General features: G+C 48.3%; 1 protein-coding gene across 1 annotated transcript in view; it reads right to left on the bottom strand.

Annotated features, from left to right (window-relative positions):
• Positions 1-27,926, bottom strand: part of LOC113447078 (calcineurin-binding protein cabin-1) — a 68,142-nt gene that overhangs the window by 13,015 nt on the left and 27,201 nt on the right. Inside the window, exons 18-28 of the mRNA XM_087913515.1 lie at positions 27,630-27,751; positions 21,984-22,145; positions 20,960-21,166; positions 19,554-19,699; positions 16,802-17,063; positions 16,461-16,721; positions 13,553-13,704; positions 10,470-10,648; positions 3,918-4,103; positions 3,427-3,731; positions 2,286-2,399 (exon numbers count right to left, since the gene is read on the bottom strand). Coding sequence (XP_087769641.1) covers positions 2,286-2,399; positions 3,427-3,731; positions 3,918-4,103; positions 10,470-10,648; positions 13,553-13,704; positions 16,461-16,721; positions 16,802-17,063; positions 19,554-19,699; positions 20,960-21,166; positions 21,984-22,145; positions 27,630-27,751 — 2,096 coding nt within the window. The remainder of the gene's footprint in view (positions 1-2,285; positions 2,400-3,426; positions 3,732-3,917; positions 4,104-10,469; positions 10,649-13,552; positions 13,705-16,460; positions 16,722-16,801; positions 17,064-19,553; positions 19,700-20,959; positions 21,167-21,983; positions 22,146-27,629; positions 27,752-27,926) is intronic.

The raw sequence follows: 27,926 nt of genomic DNA, 5'->3' as shown, positions 1-27,926 counted from the left end.
ATGCTGTGCATATAATTTACTTGGGCTTCAGTAAGGCCTTTGATAGAGAAAACCACAACCTACTTCTTGATGAGATAGAAAAAATGTGGGTTAGATTAGCATCACCACCAGATAGATTCGTAACTGGCTGACCAACCAAACTCAACGAGGGCTAGATGGGGAACTCGTCAGATTTGCAAACAACACCAAGATAGCAGGAATAGCCAACACCCCGGAAGACAGGCTTAAGATACAAAAGGATCTTGACAGATTTGAAGATTGGGCGCTATCTAACAAAACGAAATTCAATGGTGAAAAAAGGAAGGCTCTACTTTTAGGCAAGAAAAACCAAATGCCCAGGTACAGGGTATGTGGTACCTCACTCAATAGTATTAACTGGGAGAGGAATCTTGGAGTCCTAGTGGACAATCGCTTAAATATGAGCCGTCAGCGTGCTGCAGCTGCCCAAAAAGCCAATGCAATCCTAAGTTGCATTAACAGAGGGATAGAATCAAGATCAAGTGAAGTGTACTAACACTGGTTTATAGAGCCTTGGCAAGGCCACCCTTGGAATACTGCATCGTTTTGGTTGCCATAATGTAAAAAAACAAATGGAGGCTCTGGAAAAGAATGTAGAGAACAGCAACAAAGATGATTTGGGGATTGGAGGCTAAAACATATAAAGAATGGAATTGCTGGAATTGGGTATGTCTAGTTTAATGAAAAGAAGGACTGGGCTGACATGACAACGGTTTTCCAATATCTAAATATCTAGCACGAAGAAGAAGACGGAGTCAAGCTATTCTCCAAAGCACCTGAAGACTAATCAATCAACCAACCTAGAACTAAGGAGAAATTTCCGGGCGGTAAGAACAATGAATCAGTGGAACAATTTGCCTCCAGAAGTTTTAGGAAGAGACTGGGCAACCGTTGGTCTGAAACAGTATAGGGTTTCCTGCCTCATCAGGGGTTGGACTAGAAGACCTCCAAGTCCCTTCCAGCTCTGATTCCATCCCTTTCCATGCCAAAGAAGAGAGGGGAGAGAAAAAAAATTAATGGATCCTATCCAAAGGGAAGAGATTGGGGGCTCCTGTGGGGCTTTCTGGCGTTCTATCATGGGGTTCGTAGAAACACAACTACGGATTTCCATATATATATTTTTTTTCCTGGAAACTTATCATCCATATGTTCCATTCTCACTTTTTCGGAACCAGGGCCAATTGAAACAGTAAAGCAAGAAAGCCTCCACGTTTTTGACGTTTTTAGGCGCATCTGCAGCTGCCCTTCCGTGCGACTGAAAGGCATAAGCCTCTGGGAGTGGCGGCTCCCTTCCTCACATGGGAGACCCCTTTATATCACATGGGAGCTGAGTGGAAGATGGACTCTCGGTTCCCTCCCTGTAACCTCTCCGCACCAGGGCCTGGAGAGCTGCTGGGGCTAACATCCTGTCTATAGTTCATCTAAAGCAGGGGTCCCCAACCACCGGTCCCCGGATCGGTACCAGTCCGTGGATCATTTTTTACCGGGCCGCAAAGCTTGGCCACCGCCATCTTGTTTCGGCGGCGCTTGCGGGTTTTCGGTTGCTTCCGGGTTTTAGGTTGGAAAGCGGCATTTGGGTGCTTGCGCCTTAGTTTCGTTGAAGGGGGGGGCGGCTTCGAACGAAGAGCCGTCCCAATGGCGGTGGAGTCTCACGTTACTCAGGTACCGGTCCGTGGAAGAATAAATAATCGTGAAACCGGTCCCTGGTTCGAAAAAGGTTGGGGGCCCCTGATCTAAAGGGTAAAACCCCGAAGGGTATAAAAGTGGCAACGCAGCTCCTGTGCCACAAACGAGCCTGACTCTCCGCCCACAACGGCATTTCCAGGAACTGGACTTCACATTCACATCAACTGCTCTCAAGGCCATGACTTTGGGGACAGCATCCTCATCAACTTTAAATGTTTCTTCGCTCTCCATGGGCTGAAATGCTTCCAAATTCCTGCCATTAGTTCCTTGGTAGTAGAGGGATATGGAATGCCTCGTTCTGGGGGGGTGTGGGGTGATGATGAGGGGGTGAACAGGTACTGCTCTGACCAAAGCAACCTCGTCCCTGTAGCAATGTTGTTCCGCTCAGCCAAGTCAGAGGCCAGACAGAGCTGCCCGAGGCCCTGCAGGTGGCTCGGGAGCCGCAACTCCCAGGGCAGAGAAGGCCTGGCCTGGCCAGCCGGCCTGCCTGCCTGGAGCCTCGCCCGAGGCAAAGGAAACAAGCCACGGGGAAAAGCCAGAGAAAGCGCCCTGCTTGCAGCCCGGGCAGGCGGCCCACTTACGTTGAAGAAGTTGGTCTTGTTCCTCTCACAGAAGAGACCCTGCGCTGGCATGTGCCTCAGCTGCTGCCAGGGGAGACTGCTGCCTAGCAGCACATCACGCGCCCACGGCAGATTCTATATAGGACAGAGTGCAAGAAAAGAACAAATTGGTTGGCAGGAAGGAGAAGCCAGAGCGGTGGGTGACAGCTGCTGCGTCCCTTCTTCCCGCCCCTCACTCCTTCCAAGCTCCCCAAGGTACCACTTTCAGGCAAAGCCGAAAGGCTGGGAGGGGGGGGAAGAGGGGGGTAACCGGGGCTCTTCAGAACCACACGTCCCCTTCCTCGTTGGGAGGGTACAGCAGACTCTCCATCCCCTCCAGGCCTTTCTCCTGCTGACGAGGTGTCCCAGAGACGCTCAGCACTCTCACTCCTGCTCTTCTGGCTACTACGAGGAAGGTGGGTTTTCACCTCTCCCTGTTATTTGGTGCAGAATGTCCCTGCCTGGAAGGGGAGCCAAGGGGGGCGCAGGGGTAACATTCAGAGTCCCGGCCTCTCTTAAGGTGCTGCCCGTGTGGCTAGGCTGGCCACTGCCTTCTTTTGTGGCCGGGAGAAAGGGAGGCCGGGTGTCCGCAGTTCTCCCTTTTTTTGGCCCAATGCTGGTTTTAATGAAGGTGGCCAGCAATAGGGGTGAGGGGGAGTCCGGTATGCGGGACCCTTTCCAGAAAAAAGCCACTCTGCACGGGCTGGGAAGACACCTCAAAGAAAAGGATGATGTTTTGTCAAACCCAGTACGGTATGTATGTCAGAAGGAAAGAAGCCAGGCTTCTGGGGCATCTTTTATCTTTCTTTCCCGTTGAGGCTAGGTTTCTAGTCCTTAAGAGTCCCCCTTCGAGTTATAATCAGGGGCCAGCAGAGTCCCAGGGAGCAGGAAGTTGGCAGAGGGGCTTTGCTGGCACAGCTGCCCTGCCTAGTGCTGCCCTCGTGGACTCCCCGCCTTGTTTTGGGCCTGAATCCATTCCTGTTACCAAGGTTTATTCTGCAGGTAGAGCCCTCCAAGGGTCCTGGCCTGTTTTCTACTTCGGTGAAAGGTGAATCGTTCTTGCCTTGTTCCCCTCTCCCTTACGCTTGCAGACCCTTGGCCCTTCCCAGCCCCCACACACTACCTTATGGGTGGGGCTGCAGGCATAGAGGCAGGCCAGGCGGTAGAGGCTCTTGTAATGCTGGGGGAAGCGGCTGAGGCAGAGGTGGAAGGCGGCGGTGCAGCGCTCGGTCAGGAAAGTGCGCTGCTCCTCCAGGTCTGCGGGGAGGCCCTGGGCGAACTGGCTGGTGCAGAGGGGCTCGGCTGGTCTCTTGGGGTCCCCCTGGGAGGGGAGCGGGGGAACAGAGGCTTTGGAAGGTCCCTGGGGAGGGGGCTTCGGCTCCGCAGCACGGCAGGCGTCAGGGCTGCCCAGGGGGTCTTCCAGCTTTCCTGGAGGGGCCAGAAACAGGCAAGGTCACCCCAATCCCCCCAAACTGCCCGGTAGGTAAGACAGGAGGAGAGCGGAGAGGCGCCCCCGGCCTCAGCTTTGCCTTCCGCTTCCAGCAGTAGAAGCCCAGGAAGGGGGCTTTCTTTCCCTGGCACAAGGCCCGAAAGCTCCAGCCTTGCCCAACTTACCCCTGTCCTCTGTGGGTGCCAGGCTCTCTTTCCCGGGTGCCGCGGTGTCCGAGCAAGGAGCCAAGGGCCTCCCTTCCGGAAAAGTCTTCTTGTTGTTGCTGTCCGGGAGGCTGGCAAGCTCCGTAAAGGTGTCCTGGGTGGAATTGGAGTCCGAGAGCCCCACCGCTGTGCTGTCCTGACTCCTGTCTGCACAGGAGAAATGGAACCAAGTGAGATGGTGTTTTGGCGGCAACACCCCACCCCCCTTTTTTTTCCAGGCAGCGGCTGCTGTTCCCCCTCTTCTCCCCACCCCCTCCATTTCGGCACCCAGTTTCTAGTAAGCGCAAAGAGCAACACACCCACTCATTTGTTTCAGCACGCGGCCTCTCCTCTTGCAGCCCAACTAACACTTCTTCAATTTAAAACTTTCGGCTAGAAATAATTGTAACTGCAAGGATATTTGAAAGGTCTTCGCCTTCAGGTGATTATGGCATTGCAGCGAAGGAGCCGTGGCTCCTTAAACAGGGAAGCAGCTATTGCATCACAACAGGGTGTCCAACCTTGGCAACTTTAAGACTTGTGGACTTCAACTCCCAGAATTCCTCAGCCAGCTTTGAATTCTGGGAGTTGAAATCCACAAGTCTTAAAGTTGCCAAGGTTGGACACCCCTGCATTACAAGCTTTTGGGGGGGAAATGCTCCTTTTTATCGGGTATCTTATCTTCAATTAGTAAGCTATAAATACAGATGTGCACAGTATAGCAAGCAATGAGAGTGACACTTAAAACTTGCAAGGAAATGATCATATGAAAGGGTAAATTGAGAACTCATCTGAGGATGGCTGAGAAGTTACAGAATGGGCAGTTGTCCGGACAGACTGGAGAAATCACAAATGGCTAACGTTCAGAAGTAAAAGCTGGATCTGGCAATGTACCTTCTCTCTACCACACCACCCTCAACAAGCATACATGCTGCTGCACCCAAATAAATCTTCCTAGCATTTTATAATGAATAATCCTTCGTTTTCAAAGGGAGGTCTAGGATTAAGTTCCACTCCCACCAAGCAAGGCTGCTCAGTTATTGGCAGTCAGGTACAAACAAGCAGATCCACACCTGAAGAGCTCAATTAGCTGGTTTCCTGCTCAAGCCTATAGGTAGGAGAAGACTGACAGTTTGCTTGTGGGTAAGACTAGATAAGGTTCAGGGGATTCTTGTGCCTATGTAGGGACTCCAGACTAATTCCCTATTTGACTCTTCCCCCCCCTGGTTTGGCTAATCTCCTCCACGTTGACTGACAAAAATCTCCCCAAACTAATCTTAAATGCAGGACAGCTAGGAAGCAAGCAACACTGACGCTTGGCATAAAGGGAAATTTTGCAGGAACAACTGACTGTAAGCCAACTTCTTATTCTTTTTTTTTTGGCAAGGTACTTTGGGGAAATGATCATTTTTAGTTGTGGTTGCACTAAACACACATGCAGATATGAACAAAAGTATTCCCCATAAATTATTTTTCCTGGTGAAAATCCATTTAGTCTGTTCTGACACTAGGAGATAAAAGATTGGCTCTGGTTGCCCAGATGTTTCCTTGCAAGGGCAGGAGGTAGCAGTTCTCTAGGAATCTCTCTCTCACACACACACCTGTAGTCCAGCCATGAACATAGGCCGGAAACATCCTAAGCAGTCATTTTTCATCTTTAGGGAAGGCAACTTTCTGTTTGTTCTGAATTCTGGCTCCTTGATCCAGCTCCTATCAATCTTTTAGTAATTGGGGGGCAGAATAAGGTACCAATACCCAACCTAAACTATTTGAGGGTGGCCTCAAGGGTGGCATAGAAAGTATTCTCACGCAGAACCTGCCCTCCAGCGAAGGGCCCATGACTTCCATTGCCAACGTGGCCTGCTTTTTCTGCAAGACTGGAGGATGGTATTTTGGAAAGTACTGTAGTATTGAAACAGATATATAAATATCTGGCTGAGTTTAGACTTGTCCAAACTTAGTAGGAATGGAGGGGGAATTAGAAAGAGAGGCCGCTGAAAGTACCCATGTACTCTGACACCCCATTCTGGGGGAGGGGGCCATTCTTGCCATTTCAGTGGGTGGTTTTATTAAAAATGGGTGGTCTTTGAGAAGAATATCCTTTGGACATTGAGGAAAGGAGCTGGTGGCTCTATTCTCCACGCCCCCTGTCCAGAAAGCTTGGAGGGAGGGGTGAAAAGTCAATCCAGCCCCAGAGGAGAAACCCAATCCTGTCCAACACAGGATAGAGCCCACATTAAGGGATGAAATCTTACTTTTTTTGTCACAATCACATTCACACAACAATTAAAACTAGAATTAAAATTAATTTAATTTAATTAAAATGAAATTGAAAATTAGAATGAAAAACTAGGGGAAATGGATTTGGCAGCCTGTTGTAACTCAAACAAAAGACCACTTCCGCTAAGAATTAAATGGCAGAGTTCGGCAGATCTCAGCTTATTCTGTCATTTTTTGACAACTGCTGATCCAGTTATGATGAATACCTTTTATTTCCTGTCAGGAAAGTGGAAGCAGTGGAGCTAATTGTCTGCTTTGTCTCTGCCATTTCTTACTGACCAAACAGCCAGAGGAGGAAAGGGTCATTAAGAAACTGGGAAATTTAGCAAGTGGTAAGCTGCTTCTGGTAGAGCTTCGTTGTGAAAGCTCCTATAAGAAGGAATCCTCTAAACTCTAAAGCTGCTCAGAGTGCCGTGGCAGTAAATAAAACTTAGGGGAAACGCTTCAACATTCTGAACTTTGCATCCAAACAGAAAGCTTTGTATACACCTTAGGAAATATTAGAAAAGCATTCATCGGGGAAATCAAAGCCTCCTCCAATAGAGTGAAGACTAACAGTTGTTCCTGCCCTGCCCGGCCCTCTGTTTCAGCCATGATGGGCTTTTCTGGGTGAAAAACAGGACAGAAGCATGACTGCCCAACAAATGGTAAAGTTAAAACGGTCAGGTTTTAGACCAGGGGTCTCCAACCTTGGCCACTTTAAGACTTGTAGACTTCAACTCCCAGAATTCTGAGAGCTAAAGTCCACAATGTGTCTTAAAGGGGCCAAGGTTGGAGACCGCTGCTTCAGACTATCCCGATCTGGATCCATCGGTCCCAGTTCTTCAGTTGCGGGCACGAGACTGAATGTCCAATTTTGACTCAGCTCCGAGGTTTCTTGAAGCAGATTGCCGGACCTATTTCAATACAATGGCAGGCCCGGTTCGGGAATAAGTCAGACCTGGTCACTTTCGGGCAGTGTTTCTCACCCTTGACAATTTGAAGACGGGTGGACTTCAACTCCCAGAATTCCCAAGCCAGCAAAGGCCATTTTCAAGCTGCCAAGGCTGAGAAACGCTGCCTTGGGGGATACTCTGCGGTGAGGGGGATGGAATTAGTTCTGCAAATGGATTTGTCTGTTGCCCACAAACAGTCCTTTCCCCCCAGAAATGTAACTAACTGCTCAGGGTAAAGAATAAGCAGAAATGGATTCAGCAGAAAAGCGAGAGGGGCCCAAGTCTCCCCAGCCATCGTCAAGCCAATGCAGGTTGCAGCAGCTGTTGCCGTTACGGGCTTCTCCAACATTTGCACAGCCAACAGACTTATCAGTCGCAGCGCTGATGTTCAAGCAAGCCGGGATGGGCAACAAGCAGGCAAGGAAAGTCTATGAATCGTTTTTAACAGGGTTAGGGCAACACAGGCAATATTGGTTACAAAAGCATGAATGTACAAAAAAACAACAAAAACACAGCAGAAACGAACCAAAACAGCCACAATTGAGTGAACAATGGCACAGAGTGACAAGGATGACACTGGCTCCCCCGGAATGTCAAGGGAAAGGAGGCAGATAAGTCAGGTCTGGCCGGGGGGGGCGGGGGTAACCAGTCTCAATTTAGACTCTTCCCATTCCTTTCTACAGAACGGACCGTGCTGATCCAAAAACGGGCCCAAGAGGGGCCTCTCTTTAGCATTTGACATGTTCAGCCGGATGGGCCTTCTCTAGTTGCCTTCTCTCATTCTGCCGTAATAAAAAGGCAGGCGTCCTTTCATGCTCTCTGGCTGAGTCACTGAACCTCCAGTGCAAACGTTGGTCAGGTCAAGCTGCTTCTGTCCATAGGAGTCCATTTCTGGTGCCCTGGTCTTAATTGTGGGGCTGGGCTGAGTCACAGTCAAAAGGAGGGACATCTCATGGACATCGCCATAAGGGAGAGGCTGCTCTAAGAGTCAGAACTTCTCCTTGTTCAAACCAGGGGGGAGCATTGCAGAGGCAAGGACAGAGGAGTTCTCCCCCCGCCTCCAATCCCCAAGGAGGCCTCCCTATTCTCCCTGATGAAGGATTCAATTCCTGCCATGACCGGATGGTTCTGCCCGTCCTTCTGAAAGAGCAGCTCAGCCGCATTTTCTGCACCTCTAAGCTGATGTGTCCCATCTGATCAGTTTAGCTGAAAGCCCTGACTGAAATTCTGATGCCACAGACGCTGATATTTATTAGTAAGCCGTTAAGCCGGCTAGGACGCACTGAGTGAACTGGCTTACAGGGCAAATCCACTTTTCCAGCTGACTGGTGGCCACGGGAGTTAAGGGCCGTTTCATTTAAGGCACAAAGTCCCTTCCTGAGGGGGACTAGCTGGAGCTCAGCACTTCTGACTCACCCAGCCCAGGTGAAACTGGGCAGGTGTTGAATTATGTCTGCAGCCAGTCATGGATTGGGTAAGACAAGAAACCGGCTCTCATTCTGTCTTCTGAGCTGCACCCAAATCCCAGGTGGATTGCAGACAACGTGGGATCAGTCCTTGAAAGGGGTTTCTCTTATTTACAGGAACGTGTGTCTGTCCTCCATTTCTATGGAGGCCCTGGCTGACTTGGGGTTAATCCCTCTCTTAGCGCAATGCACATCATAAAACTTTCATGGGGGAAAATAAGAGGAAGAGTGCTCTGTGCGTCTTGGTGAACCCCATAACAAAATGCGGTAGATAAATCTAATGGTCATTTTTTTAGGGACCAGAACCAGACCCTCACCATCCCAGGCCCTCTCTGCTCATATACAGGACAAACTGAGAAGAGCAGCCCCAGGGACAGCCCTCCCCCCAGGTTCGAGGGCTCCTAATGATCTTCTATAAGTGCATTTCATCTTGGACCCACAAATACTCCTAAGTATTTATGGCCAACTCCCCTCCATGGCTGGTTATCGGGATTTATCTGGCTCCGCTCCCTCTCCCAACTGCGGCAGCTTCACCCCGGAGACTTGCCACAATTCACTTCTCCTCCGGCCCTGCTCGGGGAGGGTCCCCCGAAAGCACCCCCTCCCTGTTTTCTGAGTAAAAGCGGTCACTCATTTGTCGTTGCTTCTAGCATGGGCCACTTGGATTTAAGGAGTTATGGTGCAAGAGAGACCAGGATGTTCCAGAAGAGAAGGCTTCTCAGAAAAAGCAGTTTTATGGGGCGACCATGGACAGAGAAATGAGAAGATAGGCAGATGGTGGCAAAAAGGCCAACGAAACAATGGTGAAGCTTCTCTCACTGGGAAGCGGAGCAGGGGATGCATCCTGGTGAATGGGCCCAGGTCCACCGAAGATCAAAGGTCTAGCTCTCTGGGCCAAATTATCCCCAAAAGGATGAGACGAGATCTGTCGCCCAGATCCTCGTGCAGAATGTTTGCAAGAAGGTTGCTAAATAGGCAGCTATCCTTAGTGGGTGGAGGGCATCGTCTCTGGCTATGACTGAATGCCCAGAATGAATGAGCGACCCAACGGCTGCGATGGAAGACAGCGAAGGGAAGCTGAATTATTGGTCTGCCTCTTGGCTGACAGGAAAGGCGTCCTCCGCATGCTCGGCCTTAAGCCCTGCTTGGCCTACAGAGGCCAGGAAACAGCCTGGTGGTGAGGCTGCTTCTACCCTTCCCAGACAAGGAAAGCCGCGGTCTCCACCTTGAACGCCCCAGATCCAACTGAAGCCCCGCAAAGCGAGCAGGCGGCTGTTAAGAGGAAGCCCCTCCCCGTCTACTCTTTTGAAGCATTTGGGAGGACTGGAGAGCCAACTAACTCCGTGGCGGACTCCTCTGCGTTCCCTGGAAGAGGTGGCGGAGCTTTCCGTGACGGAGGCAGACCCTCGCAAGGCGACCTGGTGGATCAGGGCCCATCCCAACAGGCAGCCACTTCCCATCCGGCTGCAGCGGGACAAGCCGCCCACCGGCTGCAGCGCTAAGCTGACCCGTGAGAAGAAAGGGACGGTGCGCAGCGCCCGTGCTGTGACAGCCGGGGATCCTGGGAGTTGACGTCATCCCAAGTGGGGGCGCTCAGGGTGTGGGGCAGAAGTTTGGATTTTGGGAGGGACTCTGGGAAACGCCCTGAGCCTGAGACCGCAGGAAAGCGCGTTAACTAGACCCGCCTATTGTTGAGGTCAGAGGGGAGGTGGTGGCAAAGGGGTGAATGAGTGACAATATTGCCCGTGTTACCCTAGACCCCTCGCCCTCCTGGAAGCCGCCAATTGAGCCCGCCCGCCCGCCAGGAGTCCAGCACCTCCGAGTGCCGACAGTATTGAGAACAGGGACTGTACCATCCGGTGTTGCCTGCTGATGGCTTTTTTTACATTTGACGTAATCGTGGTCAACTGGAGTGGCTGTGTAGGGTGGGGAAGTCAGACCTGGACCGGAGGAAGAGAGCAGGGAAGTCCCGGGGCCTGGCAGAGTTCCTGCAGAAGAACGCGAGTCCTCGTCTGCCATGCAAAGCTTTTCCCTGGGGGAAGAAGAGGATGAGACCGTGAAGAGCGGAAAGGCCCACCGTGGCTCCTGGGGGCGGGCAGGGAATGGGGGCAAGCACTCTGCAGAGGCGGGGGGCCTGGCGCAGGACAGCCGTCACACCTGGACAACGTGACAGAACTCGATGCGAACACCCGGATTCTCCAGGGCCCAAGGGCAGAGGCCTGGCCTTAATGCGCCTTCTCCCGATTCCATATCCCACAAGGCTGCTCCCCTTCCCTCCTGCTGCCCACAAGTCCCTCTGACCGCCCTGCACCCACTTTCTGGCTGCTGCCAAGGAAATGCGCCCAAGTGTTTATAAGCCCTCGTTCCCCCCAAGCCCCCACCCCGGGACGGTTAATCCACTCGTCAGTTGCGTCCTCCTTCTTCATTTCCCTCCAACAAAGACCAGGAACAGCAGGTTTTCCAAGGATTGGTGCCCTTCTAATTAACACATAGTTTTGGCATTTTTTTGAGGGAGGAAAAGCTCTCGTATTTAGGCCCAGATTCCAGTCACCTAAGAATTAATTGAACGTAATGGTCGTGGTGGTGTTGGAGCTGCACATCCTACATTGCGTAGTGATAGGTGCTTGTGACGTTGCCGATGCCGCTGCAGAAGCTCCCTGATGCAGGAGGTCTACATAGGAGGCGACTGGGGGAAAACGCTACGTTACTTGGAACTCAACCCACTTTTCAGAAACCAAAATGCAGGTAATCCTCAACTTAGGACCACCACTGAGCCCAAAATACCGGTTGCTAAGAAAGACAGTTAAGTGAACTTCGCTCCAGTTTACAGCCTTTCTTGCCATAGTTGTTAAGTGAATCACTGCAGCTGTTAAGTGAATAACATGATTTTAAGGTCTTTTACATTGAGCGGCTGGAGCAGTAAAAGGTTGTGCGGTAGCACACAGTTGTGGGGGTTAACTAGTTGTAGATTGCTGCCTGCTGCCTGAAGTAATCTGTGCTGTGATTGGTTGCCATGGGCGTGGAGAGGGAGTTTTTTCCTGCCTTGTTCCCTCCCCGCGTGTGCTCTTAATTTACCTCAAGTTGTTCCTGCTATGTTGATTTACTTGACGATTATCTTGTTTGGTGTAAATATATTTATATAACACTGTAAGTTCATGTCAGCATCTATGGCGAACTTATGGCACGCGTACCAGAGGTGGCACGCAGAGCCCTCTCTGTGCGCATGCCAGCCAGCTGGTCTTCAGGTTTCCAGCATTCCGGCCAGCGTGAAGACCAGCTGGCCGGCACACATATGCACACAGGCCAGCTGGCTTTCGGTTTCCAGCGTTCGCATGCACATACGTTCCAATTTGGGCACCCGGCCGAAAAGGCTTGACATCACTGGTCTATTACTTCATTTGGACACCGGCTACGCAATTCTATGACATGGTGGTTAAGTGAATCTTGCTTCCCCAATGACTTTGCTTGTCAGAATGTTGCCAAGGTGATCATGTGAACCTGAAACACTGAAACCATCATATATACGTGCACCCAGTTGCCAGGCATCCAAATTTTGATCGTATGACTGTGGGGATGCTGCAATAGGTCACTTATTTCAGTGCTGTTATAACTTCAAAATGATCTATAAAGAATTGTAAGTCAAGGACTACCCGTATTGAAACACTGCAGCCCTAATAAATCATGTTGAAAATTACATCAGTTATTTTTATACTGACTTATTACAATCAGTCTGGTTTATTTTGGTGATATGTCATTTATGTTCTGCTAAGTTCCTTTTGGAGCCTTTCCTCTGCAGAGATGCGTTATTCTGCTTTTGTTTTTATGCAAAAGTTATTTTGATATTTTCCAACTCTAAATTCTCAAGGAATGCCACCACCCATTCGAATAAGTGGCCTGAAAAGAATGTAAAGGGACGTTTCTGTCTTCCTATGTGGTTGAGATTGGGCACCCAAACAGGAACCATCCCCGAGATGATTGTCCCGGGAAGCTGATTCGTGCTAAAAGCACAAAACTCTGCCAGCTTCTGCCTCACCTAAACCCTGACTTACCCAGCCTGGAAAAGGGGCGCAAGGATGGCAGCTGCTGCTTAGCACCTGTTCGCCCAGCTGGACAGAGCGCAGAGCACAAGGCATTTCTCTAAGACTCCTGAACAGCCCCGGGTGTTACTGGGTGACAACTGGGTGAGAGAGCCAAACCGACTTTCTGCTCAAAATACATCTTAAAACATAAAAAAAGGAATGTTGCATTTGAATTTTTGGGGGGTCTTCGTGGGAACAACATTATTTGCTGTTTGCTTAGCCTCTTAGTGAGAGTCCCCAGCATTCAGAGCAAGCACGTCTTGTTGTCAGTGAGGAATTTTCACGAGGTCCCAATTCTCTCTCTGACCCAGCCTGACTTCAACAGTGATGAGCCACACCCTAGACCCCCCCACCCACACCCCGATTTTTATAGCTGGAGAAGACCGGTCCGCTCTCCCAGCACTGCCCTGCTCCCTCCAGCCTCAAGACTGGGCCCAGAGCTGGGGGTAGGGAATTGGCTGGGCCCTCCACGTTTCCCTCCCACGCTTCCCTGACTCAGGCACGCTGCCGGGATTCTCGTCCTGGGACACTTGGTGTGTGGGGATGACCGTGTCTCTTGCAGAGCTGCCAATGGGGCATCTCTGCAAAGCGAAATCCCGAGAAGCTTTTACTGACACAGAGGATGGCTCTTCTTATGTCGAGCTGGCTGTCCAGAGGCCTGTGAAGATTTCAGCCAAGCTTTCCATTTAGCGTCCGGTATAAAGTATAAACTGGGCAATTCAAAATGTCAGCAGGTCCAAGGGCCGTAATCATACGCCTTTCAAAGGTTTGCTTTTAGCACCACCGCTGCTACCCCGCCCCAGAAAACGGCCCATTTCCCTCCCTCTGGACTGAAGCCGTCAACAAAAGGGACTCACTTTTCAGAGAGCTTGGGGGTATTTTTTTCCTCTCCCCTGGCAAAGGGGCCCTCGGCAGCTTCCTTCATGAAAGTCACCAGCAGCTCAGCATCTGCTCCTGAGTCAGGTTTCCCCACCAGTTTGAGGATCGACGCATGAAGCCGAAAGTAGACCTACCGGAAAGAAACTCACTGTGGCAAAAGTTTCTCCTTTGAACCCAGCCATCTTACAAAACCCAAGCACGAGAGGAGAATGAAAAGCAAGGCAAGGCAGATCCGCCCCTAAAAGGGGTCTGGAGCCAGCCTTTCTGGCAGTGTCCGTCTGGCAGGACCATGCTGGGCCTCTCAGGGCAAGGGAAGCCCTTCAAATCTATGGACAAGGAGGCCTTTCGTGTTCTCACTCCTCTTGTCGTTCTCGCAGAGGCAGTCTAATAACGCCAACGTATAAAAGTCTCAATCAACCAACCTGCCACTGTGCAGAGCTACCCGCCTGCAAGGTGGCCGAGGAGGCCATCAGACTTCAGGTGGACTTTCAATTTCATTCAGAAGCTCAAGACAGCTTCCTTCCTCTTCCTCTGGGTTGGGGAAGGGCTAATCTCAGTGCCTGAGGAGAGCGGGAGGAATCTTCACATGTAGAGGGGAAGGACGATGATATTGAGGGATACAGAAAATCCCATCACTGCAGCGATGAGGGAAGAAATGTATCTCAAGACCACAACAGACAGAAAAGAGGTCCTTTTGCAGATGAGAGGTGCCACCCTGGCCTGTGTTAGGCCTTGCACTGCTCTCCAAACGACGCACACGATGCTTCAGAAAGCCTTCAGAGACCTTCCGAACCCTTCCCGAGCAACGCGACAAGGCTGTGCCTGCTGTTCTTCAAACTGTAGAGGTGAGAGTGGATTTTAGGAAGAGCCCACCTCCTCTGTCGCCTTTTACTATATTCAGTATGAATATAGCATAATATGAATACTATAATATTCAGTAGGAACACAAGATGGAGTAAAATTCTTCAAGGTTCTGGGTTCTATGATCTCCTAGGACTTGAAATGGACACTATCATTAAAAAGGCACAATAAAGGATGTTCTTCCTGGGTTAACTCAGAAAGCTCAGACTTGCCAAGGAGCTGCTCGGTACAGTTCTATGCAGGAATTATTGAGCCTGTCATTTGTGCCTCAGTAACTGGTCTGGTTTGGCACAGCAATCGAACAGGATAAGTACAGACCAACGTTAGGACTGCAGAAAGAGCAACTGCAACCAGCCTGCCTTCCATTGAGGACCTGTATAACGCGAGGGTCAGTAGGTGGGATGAGAAAATATCTACAGACCCTCACAACCTGGACATAAACTGCTTCAATTCCTCCCCTTGGGACGCCACTATAGGGCACTGCATGCTAAAACAGACACAGGGAGTTTTTTCCTTGTGCCATCACTCTGCCGGACACCTAATTCCCACAGCGCTGTCTTATCCATGTTTTATGGTTGTCGCATTATTATCGTCCTTCTCACCTTCTCTACTAGCCTCTTATTGGTGTCATTATTACGAGTATTATTACCCTGTTGTTTTGCGATGCGCTGTACATTTGACAGCTTCTGCACTGGAGACACATTCCTTGTGTGTCTAATCAAACTTGGCCAACGAAGTATCCCATTCCTATCCCATCCTATTCTATTTGGAAAATGGCGTGAGCTTGACCAGCAGCTCTTCTTGCCTAAGGCTGGGCACAATTCATCGGCAACAGGAGGAAGATGGTGAAGGTCAGCTGGGTGCAGCAAAGGCCAGGCAGGGTGTGTGTCCTTTTGCTGGGATGGCTGCTTATGGCATAGGGCCTGAGGTGGCACTCCTCGGTATAGGTACTGGGATGGCTGAAGCTGTGGACCTCCACTTCAGCCCCACAGCTGTGGCCCCCAAGAATCTGGGTTCTCATTTTACCTACCTGGGAAGGATGGAAGGCGGACTCAACCTTGAACCGGTCAGGATCGAACTACTGAACTGCAGGCAGCCGGCAGTCAGTAGAAGTAGCCTGCAGTACTGCATTCTAACCACGGTGCCACCCATGCTCTGTTGCAGAGGATGGCTGAAAAGGCTGAGGGGGAGACAGGGAAGGTAGGGGGTGGGGGGAATTGAACTGCCCCGGGGGTTGTAGTGGGGGTGGCCTGCCGGGCAACCAAGTTTTGATCACATAATCGTGGGGGGCTGCTATAACTTCAGGCCCAAGAGTGAAGTACCATTCAGCACTGCCATAACTTTGAACGACCACTGAACGAATGGTTGTTAAGCGAGAACTCCTTGTATTACATTAGTCAGAGGATTTTGAGAATGGCACCTGTAACTTCTTCCCAAAGTGGCTGTGTCCCACTCAGTTCACACTCTTTGGGTGGGGGTGGACTTGTTGGGGTGCACCTGCCATGAAAACCGGTTGGGTGACTTTGGGCCAATCATTCTGACCCAGCCCAAGTGGGCGGTGGCTGTCATGACCAAAGTAGGAGAAGGGAGGAGCGGGGCACGTCTACTGCACGGAATTACAGATTGAAACATTGGAACCATCCAGCCAAAGGGGCTCAGCGTTAAATGAGAGGAATGGTGCACAGACTTTTCGTGCATATCCCTCGCCCCCAGCGAGGACTAGAAGGGTGGAAGAAGGAACCAGATTGGGGAGATGCACAGGAACGCAGCCTTTCTCAAAATCCCAAATGTTTGTGGTTTTTTTGAAGATGACACAGTCCAGGAGAGATATCAAGCCCCTTGTCTGTAGCCCCCCGGGGGAAGAGAGGCTCAAGCTCGGCCAGCCTCCTCCATCCGGCTGACTTGCAACTTGCAAGGCCAAAGAGGAAGAACGGCTGGAGACTTTCATCTGAGCCACAGGCTGCCTTTATGCGGAGGCAGCTCTGGTCAGCGGCAGGACTGGGGGGGCTCTGGGCCTTGCCTTACCTCCAGGGCCTCCATGGCAAGCTCTGGGGGGTTATGGTAGTGGATCTTCTTGGGGTACCGTGCTGCCTCTTCATGCAGGAAGTGACCCGCCTGCTTGTAGTGAAAGAGGTAGACCCCTGGGGGCTGCTTCTGCTTCTCCGCAATCTTCCCCAGCATGTAGTGGATCAGCCACTCCTCTTCGTCTCCGTCCCCCTCGCAGCGGGAAGCGGACGTGAAGCAATGCTTGGCGGTTTCCAACATGCCGTTGCGCCGCTCTTCCATCTGAAAGAGGAAGCCAGCTCAGCAGTGCATCGTGGGCAGGGTGGGCAGCCCCCCCTTTGTGCGGGGACAGCCGTCCCCACCTGTTGCACCACCTCCAAGGGAAGCTCTGCTTTCCACTGCTTCAGCTGTCGGGAGGCGAAGGAGTGTAGAGTGTAGGAAATGGTGCCATACTCTATCCAGAGCGAGAGGTTGGATCCGTCGATCTCGAGGGCTCGTTTGAAGCAGCTCAGCACGGGGGTGGATTGCTTCCAGATGAGGCCGTCGCTCTTCAGTTCGTTGGAGTTCAACTTGTCCTGAATGCGGCTGGCCCGGGCCAGAGCCATGCCTGCCCATGAGTCAAACCTGAAAGAGAACATACACCCACAGTCCCACTCTGCCTCTGCAAGAACCCAGGAGGGCCGACCACTGAGATCCTGCAAGGCACTTGGCTTTTCACCAGTCTGCTCAAGGGAACTGTCAGAGGGCATACAGACTCAGGGACCTTGACCAGAAGAGAGGAGTCCAAGGGCATTTGGGGGTTTATTCCAGCTTCTGATAACACCTAGCAGAAGTAGCTGGTTTTTCAGCTAAGCTTTGTAAATGCAACCATTAGTTGGCTAATTGCCTGACCTTCCATCGCAGAGCATCTCTTCCTTCTCTGTTGACAAGACAACCTGCTATTGCTAGCTTTTAAACTGTTTTTTTCCCTGAATTTCAGGTGGCCCCAGAGCAATCCTAAGAATGTATACAGATGTTCGGATTATGATACAAACTTAATTTGTGTGTGCACCAGTCTATTTTTTAAAACCGTATAAATTTTAGAGGTTAAGTGTGTGTGTGTGTGTGTGTGTGTGTGTGTGTGTGTCACACAGATTCATGGCAGTTCTCTCTTCAGTTTGGCTAGCAATTGTACTCTGCTACTTTTACTCTTAGCACACCTGGAACACTCTCTGTGCCCTCCATGCTGGTCTGCGATTGTCCTCTAGTGTTGCTACTTCTCTTCTGGTCTTCAGAGCCAAACAATTCTCCTCAGTGGTGCAAACATGGTCCGATTTAACACAGCTTTGCCAGACCTTCCTTGTCCTTCATTAAAGGCAGCAGCCCATCTTTACTAGCGGTTTGCTGTCCAAATGCTTTTTAGCTGTCATGTCATCCATTCCTAAGCCTCGACTTCCTGAACTTGTACAGGTAGTCCTCAAGTTTGCTCATTCCATTTGTAACCCGAGGATTCAGTAGATTACAGATTAACAGAATTGGAAGGGACCTTGCAGGTCATCAAATCCAACCAATTCGTGGGAGTGAATCTCCTATCTTGAATGAGATCACTCCCTGCTTTCGCCAACACATTCAATAATCAAATGTCTGTTCATTAAGTGCGCATGAGGTATTTTAGGATGGGGAAGGCCCGGGGGGGCAGGGGGGCTGGTGAGGGAACAGGCCCCCTGCTTAAGACCACCTAAGGCTGCTCCGACCCACTGAAATACCTCATGCTCCCCACAATTGCTTCCCCTCCCCACAACCTGCCATGCCGGGTCACTTACTGTGCGAAGATCTAGCAAGCTGTCTCCTCTCCAGCCTCTCAGCTGCGCGCAACTCTCCGCAGCTTCATTTTGCTGTGCGCGGGTCTCGTCCGGCACTTTGCCAGCCAAAACATAAAGTGCCAGGTGAAGCCCAAGCAGGCGAAAATGGAGCATCAGAGAGGCTGGCTTGCCCCTCCAAATCTGTTTTGGCCAGCAAAGTGCAGGACGAATGTTGCAGGGCCTCTGAGGTTGTTCATGGTGCTGCAAGATTCGTAGTTTTCGGGACTTGTTTGTAAACACTAGGGGACTTTATCACGTAACTTCAAACATTCGCTAAGGGAATGCTCGTAACCCGGGGAGTACCTGTATATGAACGTGCTTAAATCAGTGTCTCTAATGCCACACTAATAATATCCGTTTTTCTATGAGAACTAAGTCCTTTGAGAATCTAAACTACAGCCTATTCTAAGCTCTCTATCAGCAAAGGGAATATATATTATTTGGTTTCAGAGTCCAGTCAACCTGAGAAGGTTATTGTAAATGAAAGGAGATCCAACTGAAGTACTAATTTTATAAACAAAAAGCATATTGTGTAGAATCAAAGGGCTGAAAGTGGCAATTTAACTCCCAACCTTCTGCTCAGTCCAGGATCCAAAATAAAGCATCTGGTATCAGCAGCTTTCTAGTTAAAAGCTGCTCTGAGAGCATTTTCGGGCGGCTGAAACAACTTCTCAAGGCTACAGTTTTGGAAATCAGTCCCAAGCCACAGAGTCCTACACAGGTGTTCCTCCTGGCTCACTTTCTTACTATTTCTTTTATGAGCTTAATATCCTCTGTTGGGTCTAAGAACCTTCTGAACCATGAAAACCTTCTACGGTTTCAATGACAAAATACAGCAATGGGGTTGACTTGGGAAGGCTGTAATTCAACACAAGATGTCTATTGTATTAAATAGCGTAACAGATGTAAAAACAACAGAGCAAACCCCCGACCGTGTTTCAACCTGTGCTCACGTCAGGCATTTTCATGCTCCTTTCATTTCAAGGGCAAAACCGATCAAAGAGGAAACAGGAGAGGCCTCTCTCCACGATGGAGGGGGCGGGAGGCAGCCCTTCTTCCCTGACACAGAATCGGCATCACCTGCTTCCCACCGAAGGGCTTTGCCCAGGAGAGAAGCTGCCGCCGCCAGGATCCACAACAGCTGCAGCAGCCACAGAAGCCATTTTCTGGAGGCCCATGGAACGCAGACCATGGGCAGGGCCAAAGGAAGCCAATACAAACACCATCCTGCAACCCGGTAGAGGCTCCCCTCTGAGCAGCCAGTCAGCCTGACCTCTTTGGGCAGATGCAGATGTCGTGCATGTAGAACTTGATGGCCTTGGACTGTTCCTTATTCTTGAAGTGGTAGTCAGCCAGGAGGTAGTATAGCTCGGTCACCACTGGAGGAGAGAAGTCTGCGCCCTCTGGGAGAGCTGGCACCTGGCAACAAAGAGATACACCACATCAGGCACTCTTGTGTTCTGTCCAGGGATCAGGGCAACTTCTGGCTTGTCTGGACTACCAGGCTGGCCTTCAGGAGACTAGCAAAGGCAAAGATATTCACAAAAGGTGTCTGGAGGTCCACAAAAGGCCAAAAGAGAACGTGAACAGGCAACCGTTGTCTAAGTGTGGGCTGACACATCCAGTGTATCAGTGGGCATTTCTGTCTTTATGTGCTTGTCTAATCTTCATGAGGTCTTGGCAGTTTACCCCAATAAAATCATACTTAAACCCAAGACAACGTTGCATTAATAATCCACTATAGAAAAAAGAACGGCATTTCCAAAACGGTCTCTAGAAAAGCCATTTTAGCTAGTTTCCGGGAGGCTATCAGGTGAGGCATTAACATGACTTCAGCGACTTTTAATCACTTGGTTGAAACTGGTTGCACAGAACAAACAAACAGATGATTAAACAAGAGGGGTAAATTATAAGGAGGCAGGTTTTGAATGGTAAGACACGTTCAGCAATCGAATAGACTTCCTCAGCTGATGGAGGACCCCTTAAACAGAAGTTGAATGCCAGGGTAATTCCTTTCTGGGCACGGGGTTGGATTGAATCAAGATCCCTTCCAATCTTTAGGTCCTATAATTCAATGAAATTGAAATATGCACAAAGAACAGTAACAACAATGATCTGAAGATAAAAAACCAAAGGAAATTCGTTGAGCTGGGTATATTTAGTCTTGAGAAAAGATAGCTGAGATGATATAAACATACTTCAAACACTGTAAATTCCATCTGATAGGAGAAAGTCAGAACACAGGATATGGGATAACAGATAATAGAATTTGGTAAGTGGATTCCAACTGAATCTCAGAAGAAGCTGTAAAATCAGATGGATAATGGGACAATGTTGGCTTTCTTAAAACAGGGACTATGCAGGTTTCTAACAAGGATGGCTAACCAGAGTTGGACCCAACAGAAGAGAATCTCTGGCTCAGGGTTTCATTGGTGCTCTCTGAGCTTCTCTGTTGACTTGCAGACATTTCAATAACCCATAAGCACCAGCAGTGATCACAGTTTAATCTTAATCTTTGTAGCACCTGCTTAAATCCACAAAAAGGAGAGCTGTTTCTATGTGCACCCAAAGCTTTCCTATTTTCCTCATGCAATAGCCTCAGCCAGCTCTCTTCTGAAGTCTGAAAATAAAGCACTTGGGACTCTTATGAAGAATTCCCAGAAGCCAAATAATCCGTACCTTGGTTAAGGTCCCTTCAATGTAACTCGACACTTCTTCTAATCTCAGCATAGGCTTATCTGTTTGAGGGACAATTGTGGCCATCTTCTTCAGAAGGTTGGCTAGGTCAGCAGAGACGGTGCTGGTTTTATAGCTGTCAAACTCAGGAAGGGTCTTGGGCTTAAAATATTCAAACATGAATAGGGCATCTTCCCAGATCAACTCCACCTTGGAAAGAAAGAGATTTTAAATAAGCCTTGAACAAACCAAGACATGAAGTGAGAATTACCCAGGAGGCTCCTCTTCCTTCCACCCCCGTTTCAGCAAAGCCTGGACTAGGATCTGTTGAGAAGAGCCCACTTTGGATTCTTGCACTGAGCGCCAGGTTGAGGTTGGGTTTCATAACCTATAGCAGTGGTCCCCAACCTTTTTTGAGCCAGGGACCAGTTTCACGATTATTTATTCTTCCACGGACCGGTACCTGAGTAACGCGAGACTCTATCGCCATCAGGAAGGCTCTTCATTTGAAGCCGCCACCCCCCTTCGACGAAACTAAGGCGCAAGCACCCAAATGCCACTTTCCAACTGAAAACCCAGAAGCATTTTCCAACCGAAAGCTGGAAGCAACTGAAAACCCGGAAGCGCCGTCGAAACAAGATGGCGGCGCCCAAGCTTTGCGGCCCGGTAAAAAATGATCCAGGGACCGGTGGTTGGGGACCCCTGACCTACAGGATTTCTTACCTTGTAGGATTCTGAGGAACTGCTGTGCAATAACTTTTCAGAGTCCTGAACAGACAGAGCTGCTCTAAGCTTAATTGCATTGACAATATCATTAGCCTTGTTTTCACTATTTGGATTAAACCTTTTTGATTACATTTTGAGACACAATTTAGGAAAAAAGATGGCCATCAGGCAGGTGTCTTAGAAACCTGTGGCTGACCCCTGTCAGAAACAGGACATAAGCTTTGCCCGTGGTGGCATCATAAATGCTGGAGGGATCTCTGGCCAAGAGGCCTCTCTGCTCCTGAGCACCAGGCAGCCTCACCTGCTGCGTAGAATGCTCTTCCAAGTACCGAGCTTTGCTCTTTTTGCTTGGGAAGCCGTACAGGCAGTAGAAACACTGCTCCAGGGCCGTCTCCAGCTCCTCTTTATAAGGGTGGGTGTCTTCTGTGGTGGAGGCCAAAAGCTCTTTTTGCAGAACCCGCACCTAGAACAGAAACAAACGTTTAGGTTACGGAAGGTGCAGTTGAGGGCAAGCAAAGATCTCATTTGGGTGTTCAGGAAGGCGAGCTTGAACAAATACGCAGCACACACAGCATAGGAACTCAAGTGGCAGATGCACACAACGTCCTAACCCCTACCGGTGGGAAAAGCCAGGTCCTCTTAAAGGGCAGCAGGATCAGGCTCTACGGACCTTGGAGAAGTCCTATTCCAATCGGCAGACAGGGGGACGGAGAAGGCCCATCTTCTGGGTCCTAGAAATGACACGGTTTGGTAGGTGGGATCCAAACCGTACCAATCCTCTTGGATCTTGTGGAATGGGAAAAAAGTTGCTTCCACAAGTATCTGCATCCTGAGTTACTTGAGACGGTGATCACAAACAATCTGTGGTCTTTCTGTGAGTCCATCTGGGGAAGGGCAGCCGTCCTGCTGACCAGCTGGTTCCCTCAGAGCTGATCTGATCTCAGAGCTGGTGAGGGAACTCATCAGGGAAAGACAGGAAGTTGATGGCCAGGTCCTGGAGCTTCTCCTCATTAATCTCTGGCCCAACAGATGCAGGACAACACATACTACACCTCATGGTTGCCTCTGAGCTACAGTGATCCGAATACAGAAGCATTGCATGTAGACATTGGTTGTAGTTAAATCACGTCTTGATCCAATTGCCACTGATTGTGACCCAAGACCTCCCAAGGGCTGTCAGGCCTATTAGAAAGGTCTGTCCAGGCTTCAGAGAGACTCCAGAAGCTGGGGCATTGCAGTGAGTGGGTAGCCTGTCCCACCAACTGTCTGGTTACCGGGTGTCAGCAGGAGCAGTTTTTATACTTCCTGAAGTATTTAACAGACTTAACAGATTAACAGAGTTGGAAGGGACCTTCTAGGTCATCTAGTCCAACCCCCCACCCAAGCAAGAGACCCTACATCAGGGGTGTCCAACCTTTCACCTTCCCTGGGCCACATTAGAAGATTACATCATTTCTGACAGATGTCCAATCTCTTTTTGAAAGCCTCCAGTGATGAAGCTCCCACAACTTCCGAAGGCAACTTCTGTTCCATGGGTTGATTGTTCTCACTGTCGGAAAATTTCTCCTTAGTTCCAGGATGAATCAATCTCTCCTGGATCAGTTTCCATCCATTGTTCCTTGTCTGCCCTTCAGGCACCTTGGAAAATAGCCTGACCCCCTTCCTCCTCTCTGGGGCAGCCCCTCAAATACTGGAAGACTGCTCTCCTGTCTCCCCTGGTCCTTCTCTTCTCTAGACTAGCCAGGCCCGGTTCCTGCAACCGTTCTTCGTATGTTTCAGCCTCCACTCCTCTAATCATCCTGGTTGCTCTTCTCTGCACTTTTTCTAGACTTTACTTTGGTTTAGGAGAAGCCCAGTGCTGAGGTCACAGGAATGGCCTCGAAAGGGAGGAGTAAGGCAAGCAGGACTCGAGCCCAGGCCAAGAGAAACAACTTGAGAATCCCGTCCCCGTTCCTTCCCAAGAAGATAAAGCGGGACGGGAGGCAGGGGACCAAATTCAGACTTGCAAGATTCTATTACTAGACCTGCTCCAATAAAATCAGTCCTGACCTTATGGCACTGGTCTACCTTGTAGAGCTACACTCCAGGAGGCAGAGCCTTCATGGAGAAATTCTGAAACGGATTCTGACCAAGCCCTGTTATGAACTCAGGTTAAATATGGCAATTAGGGAGCTGAAGCCAGACCGGTTCCCAGGCACAGCTCCCACAGTTGCCCTGGCTGTTCTGCTCAGCATCTAAGCTGCTCAGGAGGGGATGATCCTAGGCTGTGACTGCCGAGCCACGTTGTCTGGGATTCCTTTCGACTTGCAGGGTCCAGCCAAGTGGGGAGTATTCTTAAACACTGGAACCATCACTGTTTAACCTGTTATACAAGAGGTAATCTGTTGGATCTTACCAGACAGGCGAAGATAACCTGAGACGTACAGCAGAGCAGCAGATTATCCCTCGGGGATAGCCTTAAGCTGAATAAATCTGGTGCATTACAAATGTTATCCTCTTTCACCATGAGTGGAACCATCAGTAAATAGATTAACAGACTTTCATTCTACTGCAGAGGCCTCCAAACTTGGCAACTTTAAGACTTGTGGGCATTCTAGGTATTTTGCAACTGATTTCTTTATATGAGTTTCTTGTAGACATACTATATCAGCATTTTGTTTGATTAGTTTGGCTATTATCCTTTTCCTTTTTATCGTCGAGTTTAAACCATTTATATTAATTGATAATAGTTTTTTTTCTTCTTCCATTTAATTCTGTTTCACTCTTTGCCTTGTAATGGCTCCGGTCTCTCCTTGTGCCTGAAGATGTGTCCTACTTTCTTCTCTCTCCTGTTGTAATTGAGCATTTCCTTGATTTCCTAAAGTTCCATCTCTGTTCTTATGATAGCCTGGATCTTCCTGGGAGTTTGTTTCCACTTCCTCCTTACTGCTCTGATCTTCCGGACCTACCAATAGCTCATAAAATTCCAGGGCCTTTTCCATGGAGTCTATTTTAATTTTCCTTTCGTTCCAAAAAACTAACATCCCCTCTGGGATTAGCCATTTAAATACGATTCTTTTCTGATTTGAGTAACCTGCTAAGAACTTGTAGTCTCGTCTTTGTTCTCTTACTCTTCTTGGTATTTGTTTGAGAATCAAGACTTCTTTACCTTTATACATGATTATTTCATCTCTTGACATCCTATATATGATATCCCGAACACTCCTTCTCGCAAATCATATATGGACTTCTCTTGGGCATTTGTGGCGTCTCGCATAATTAGTGCTAATCCTGTATACTTCATCAAACTCCCTTAAGATATCATCTTTATCCTTTTCCAATAGTCCAGCCAGTATTCCCGCCATTAGTTGTTCCAGGTCTTCTTCTTTGGATTCCACTACATTTTGGAATCTCAAGTATGTAGCAGCCTTGTCCATCTCTAGGTAGACCAGTGAGTCCTCCATTTCTTTACTCACATTCTTTAATTCTTCATCTACCCTTTCTAATTTCCTTTCAGTTCGTTCTGTCGTTCTGTATTTATCTCTACCTCTTTTATTGTTGCTTCATTTTTCTCCAAGGCCTGCCGTAATAATCCAACTTTGTCCTCTACTTTGGAGATATCCACTTTCATTTCTGCTTTTAATTTCCCCATCTCCTCTTTTAGTTCATTAATATCTGCTCTCGTCTCGTTATGGTTTTTCATCATTGTTTCTTGCAGCTTGTCATCGATTCCTGTAAAGTCAGCAAAATTGATTGGATGCTGGCATTTGAGATGTTAGCTTGTTTCTCCACTGGTAATGTTTCTTCTATGGTTTTTTGTGCCATGGGCGAAGCTGTTGCCGACGTAGTTGTTAACGTTGGGGTGACCTTTCTTCCAGTTTTCTGAGCTGTAGTAGTTGTGGAAGTCATTTCTTTTAAGATATGTTTCTGTTATTGTACTATATTAATTATACTATCCCAAATTAACATTCAGTGATAGAATCTCTGTATTAGGATTGACCGGTATCTAATTACTTAATCTATCTATGTGCTGGATAGCTGTGCTCTTAATTGGTTACTGGAGTATAAGTACTTATATATAAAAATATTATCACTGTATTTTTTTAAATCCAAATTCTAAATCACATATATAATTTTGTAAGGTTTATGCTCAGCCTCTATACATAGCTTCATGTAATACACACACACACACACACACACACACACACACACAAATCTAGCTATATTTAAATATTATAAATATGTGTATTTATCTAACTTTATTTTAAATATTCTTAAACACAATCAGTATTACATTCGTCCCCAAGTGGATTAATTGTGATCACACAATAAATTATAATATTAATACATAAAATCCTATACTTATTAATTAAATAATACTTAATGTTCTTACTATTTTCCCTATACATCTAATCAGAGTATAACTATCACTATTATTAATAAATCAATTAATTCAATTATTTAACAATCAGTTACAACAATCAATTTTCCTTTCCCCAGTATGCATATTTATAATCATTATAAAGAAAGAATAAAGAAGGTTTTCTTCAGATGGAACCACCTCCTCAATTAGATCAGTATGCTCCCTAAAGGGCTGTTAAGTGGTTTATATCAGTTATATTGTTATGATAACTTCAGGGTTTCTAAGTATCGCCTGTGGCGCCACACTGTCTCTGTTCCGTCAGTTCTGATCTTCTTCCCGTCTCTGCTTTAATAGTCTTTCAGAATAAAAATCAAATGAGATAGTCCAAATCCCCTACAACTTCCAGGCACCTTCCAGCCGCTGGTCTCCCAACCTCGTAAACTTCCCTTTTTACTCGTTATTGTCCTCTCTCTCTCTTCTGTCTGCCAAACCCTTTCACTTTCACTTGCTTCGCATCCACTTTTTGGCCGCTTTCTTTTAGGGCTCCGGACAGACACTTGTAACAGCCTTATAAAAGTCTATGGCATTCCAATCCTCCTCTCCGCTGCTAATTTTCTCTGCCACACTCTTCTCCAATGATCTCACAAACTGTCACTCACTCGCTTCTTTACATCGGTGCCAGTCCGGACTTCGGAACCGCCATTGATAGGGGGCTGTTTCTTGCTCATTGGGCTCTGGAGGGCTCCTCTTTGCTGCACGGGGGTTGCCTTCCCCACACTGCAACCCGAGTCTCCCCTGTGCCGGCACGAATCTCTCCGGGACTCGTGCACCCTCAAAGGATCGCGCCAACCGCAAAGAGAGATTAACTGAAACCACAGACGTGCTTCTGCACCTCTGTTCGGCCTTGCCTTGCCACCGGAAGTCCTATAATAGAATTCTTGATTGGCCAAGTGTGATTGGACACACAAGGAATTTGTCTTGATGCAAATACTCTCAGTATACATAAAATATACATTCGTCAAGAGTCAAGAATCATAAGGTACAACACTTAAAAATAGTCATAGGGTACAAGAAAATAAAATTTGAGAAATAAAGCAGACAAAAAATGCTGAGAACTTTGGGACTACGCAATGTTAGAATTACTGATTTCAGGACAAAACAGATTTTAGGCAGACCAATGTTCACAAGAAATACGAAAGAAAATGTTGAAGGAAGATGTTCTCCTTAAATGCTACAGGTTTTTCTAAGCAAACAATTATTTTTATAGAAAACCAAGCAATATCATTGAAGGACATACTGGTATTTGCAAGAACTTGGGAAAAAGAGTTGGAATACCCTATAAACCAAAGCGTAGAATCTTAAGGAATGTCATTTCCTATGGTCTCAATATGAGATTAGTTCAACAGAAGAATTAACTTTTATTTATATCGGCCTTTTCTAAAGATATTCAAAAAGGTTGGATGTCAAGCCACCTGTAAATAGTGGCAGAGAGAGAGATCAGCTTACATTTTTTGAACAATGCAAGATGCAGGACAATTACCTATTTATATCAAGGGTGGAGATCAAAAGCAATCAATACTAAAAGAAATGGACATTTCTACTCACGTAGAATTTAAGCAGGGCTCCATCTGAGTTACAGCACCAGGATCTCCTTCCAAGGTATTCATGGGCCGTGTTCAACAGCATTAGGGAAGGGGGCAGCATAGGCGTGTCTTGAATTGGAGACACTGAAAATAAGACGAGAAACAAGCAGAACTCTTAAATCAACTTCAGAAGGATGGCTGGCAAACTTCAGAGATAGCAGTTTCTCATTTTAATAGAGTATTTTAGCCATCTGTTTGCTCCAACAAAGTCTTTCAAAGCAAGGAACAAAACAGTCAGCCCAAAGGAATCACTCAGAAC

The sequence above is a fragment of the Pseudonaja textilis genome, chromosome 15 (genome assembly GCF_049901715.1).
Source record: "Pseudonaja textilis isolate UNSWEBS1 chromosome 15, rPseTex1.2, whole genome shotgun sequence".
Classification (NCBI taxonomy): domain Eukaryota; kingdom Metazoa; phylum Chordata; class Lepidosauria; order Squamata; family Elapidae; genus Pseudonaja; species Pseudonaja textilis.
Note: the sequence above shows the minus strand (reverse complement) of the source record. Positions and strands in the feature narration are given on the sequence as shown.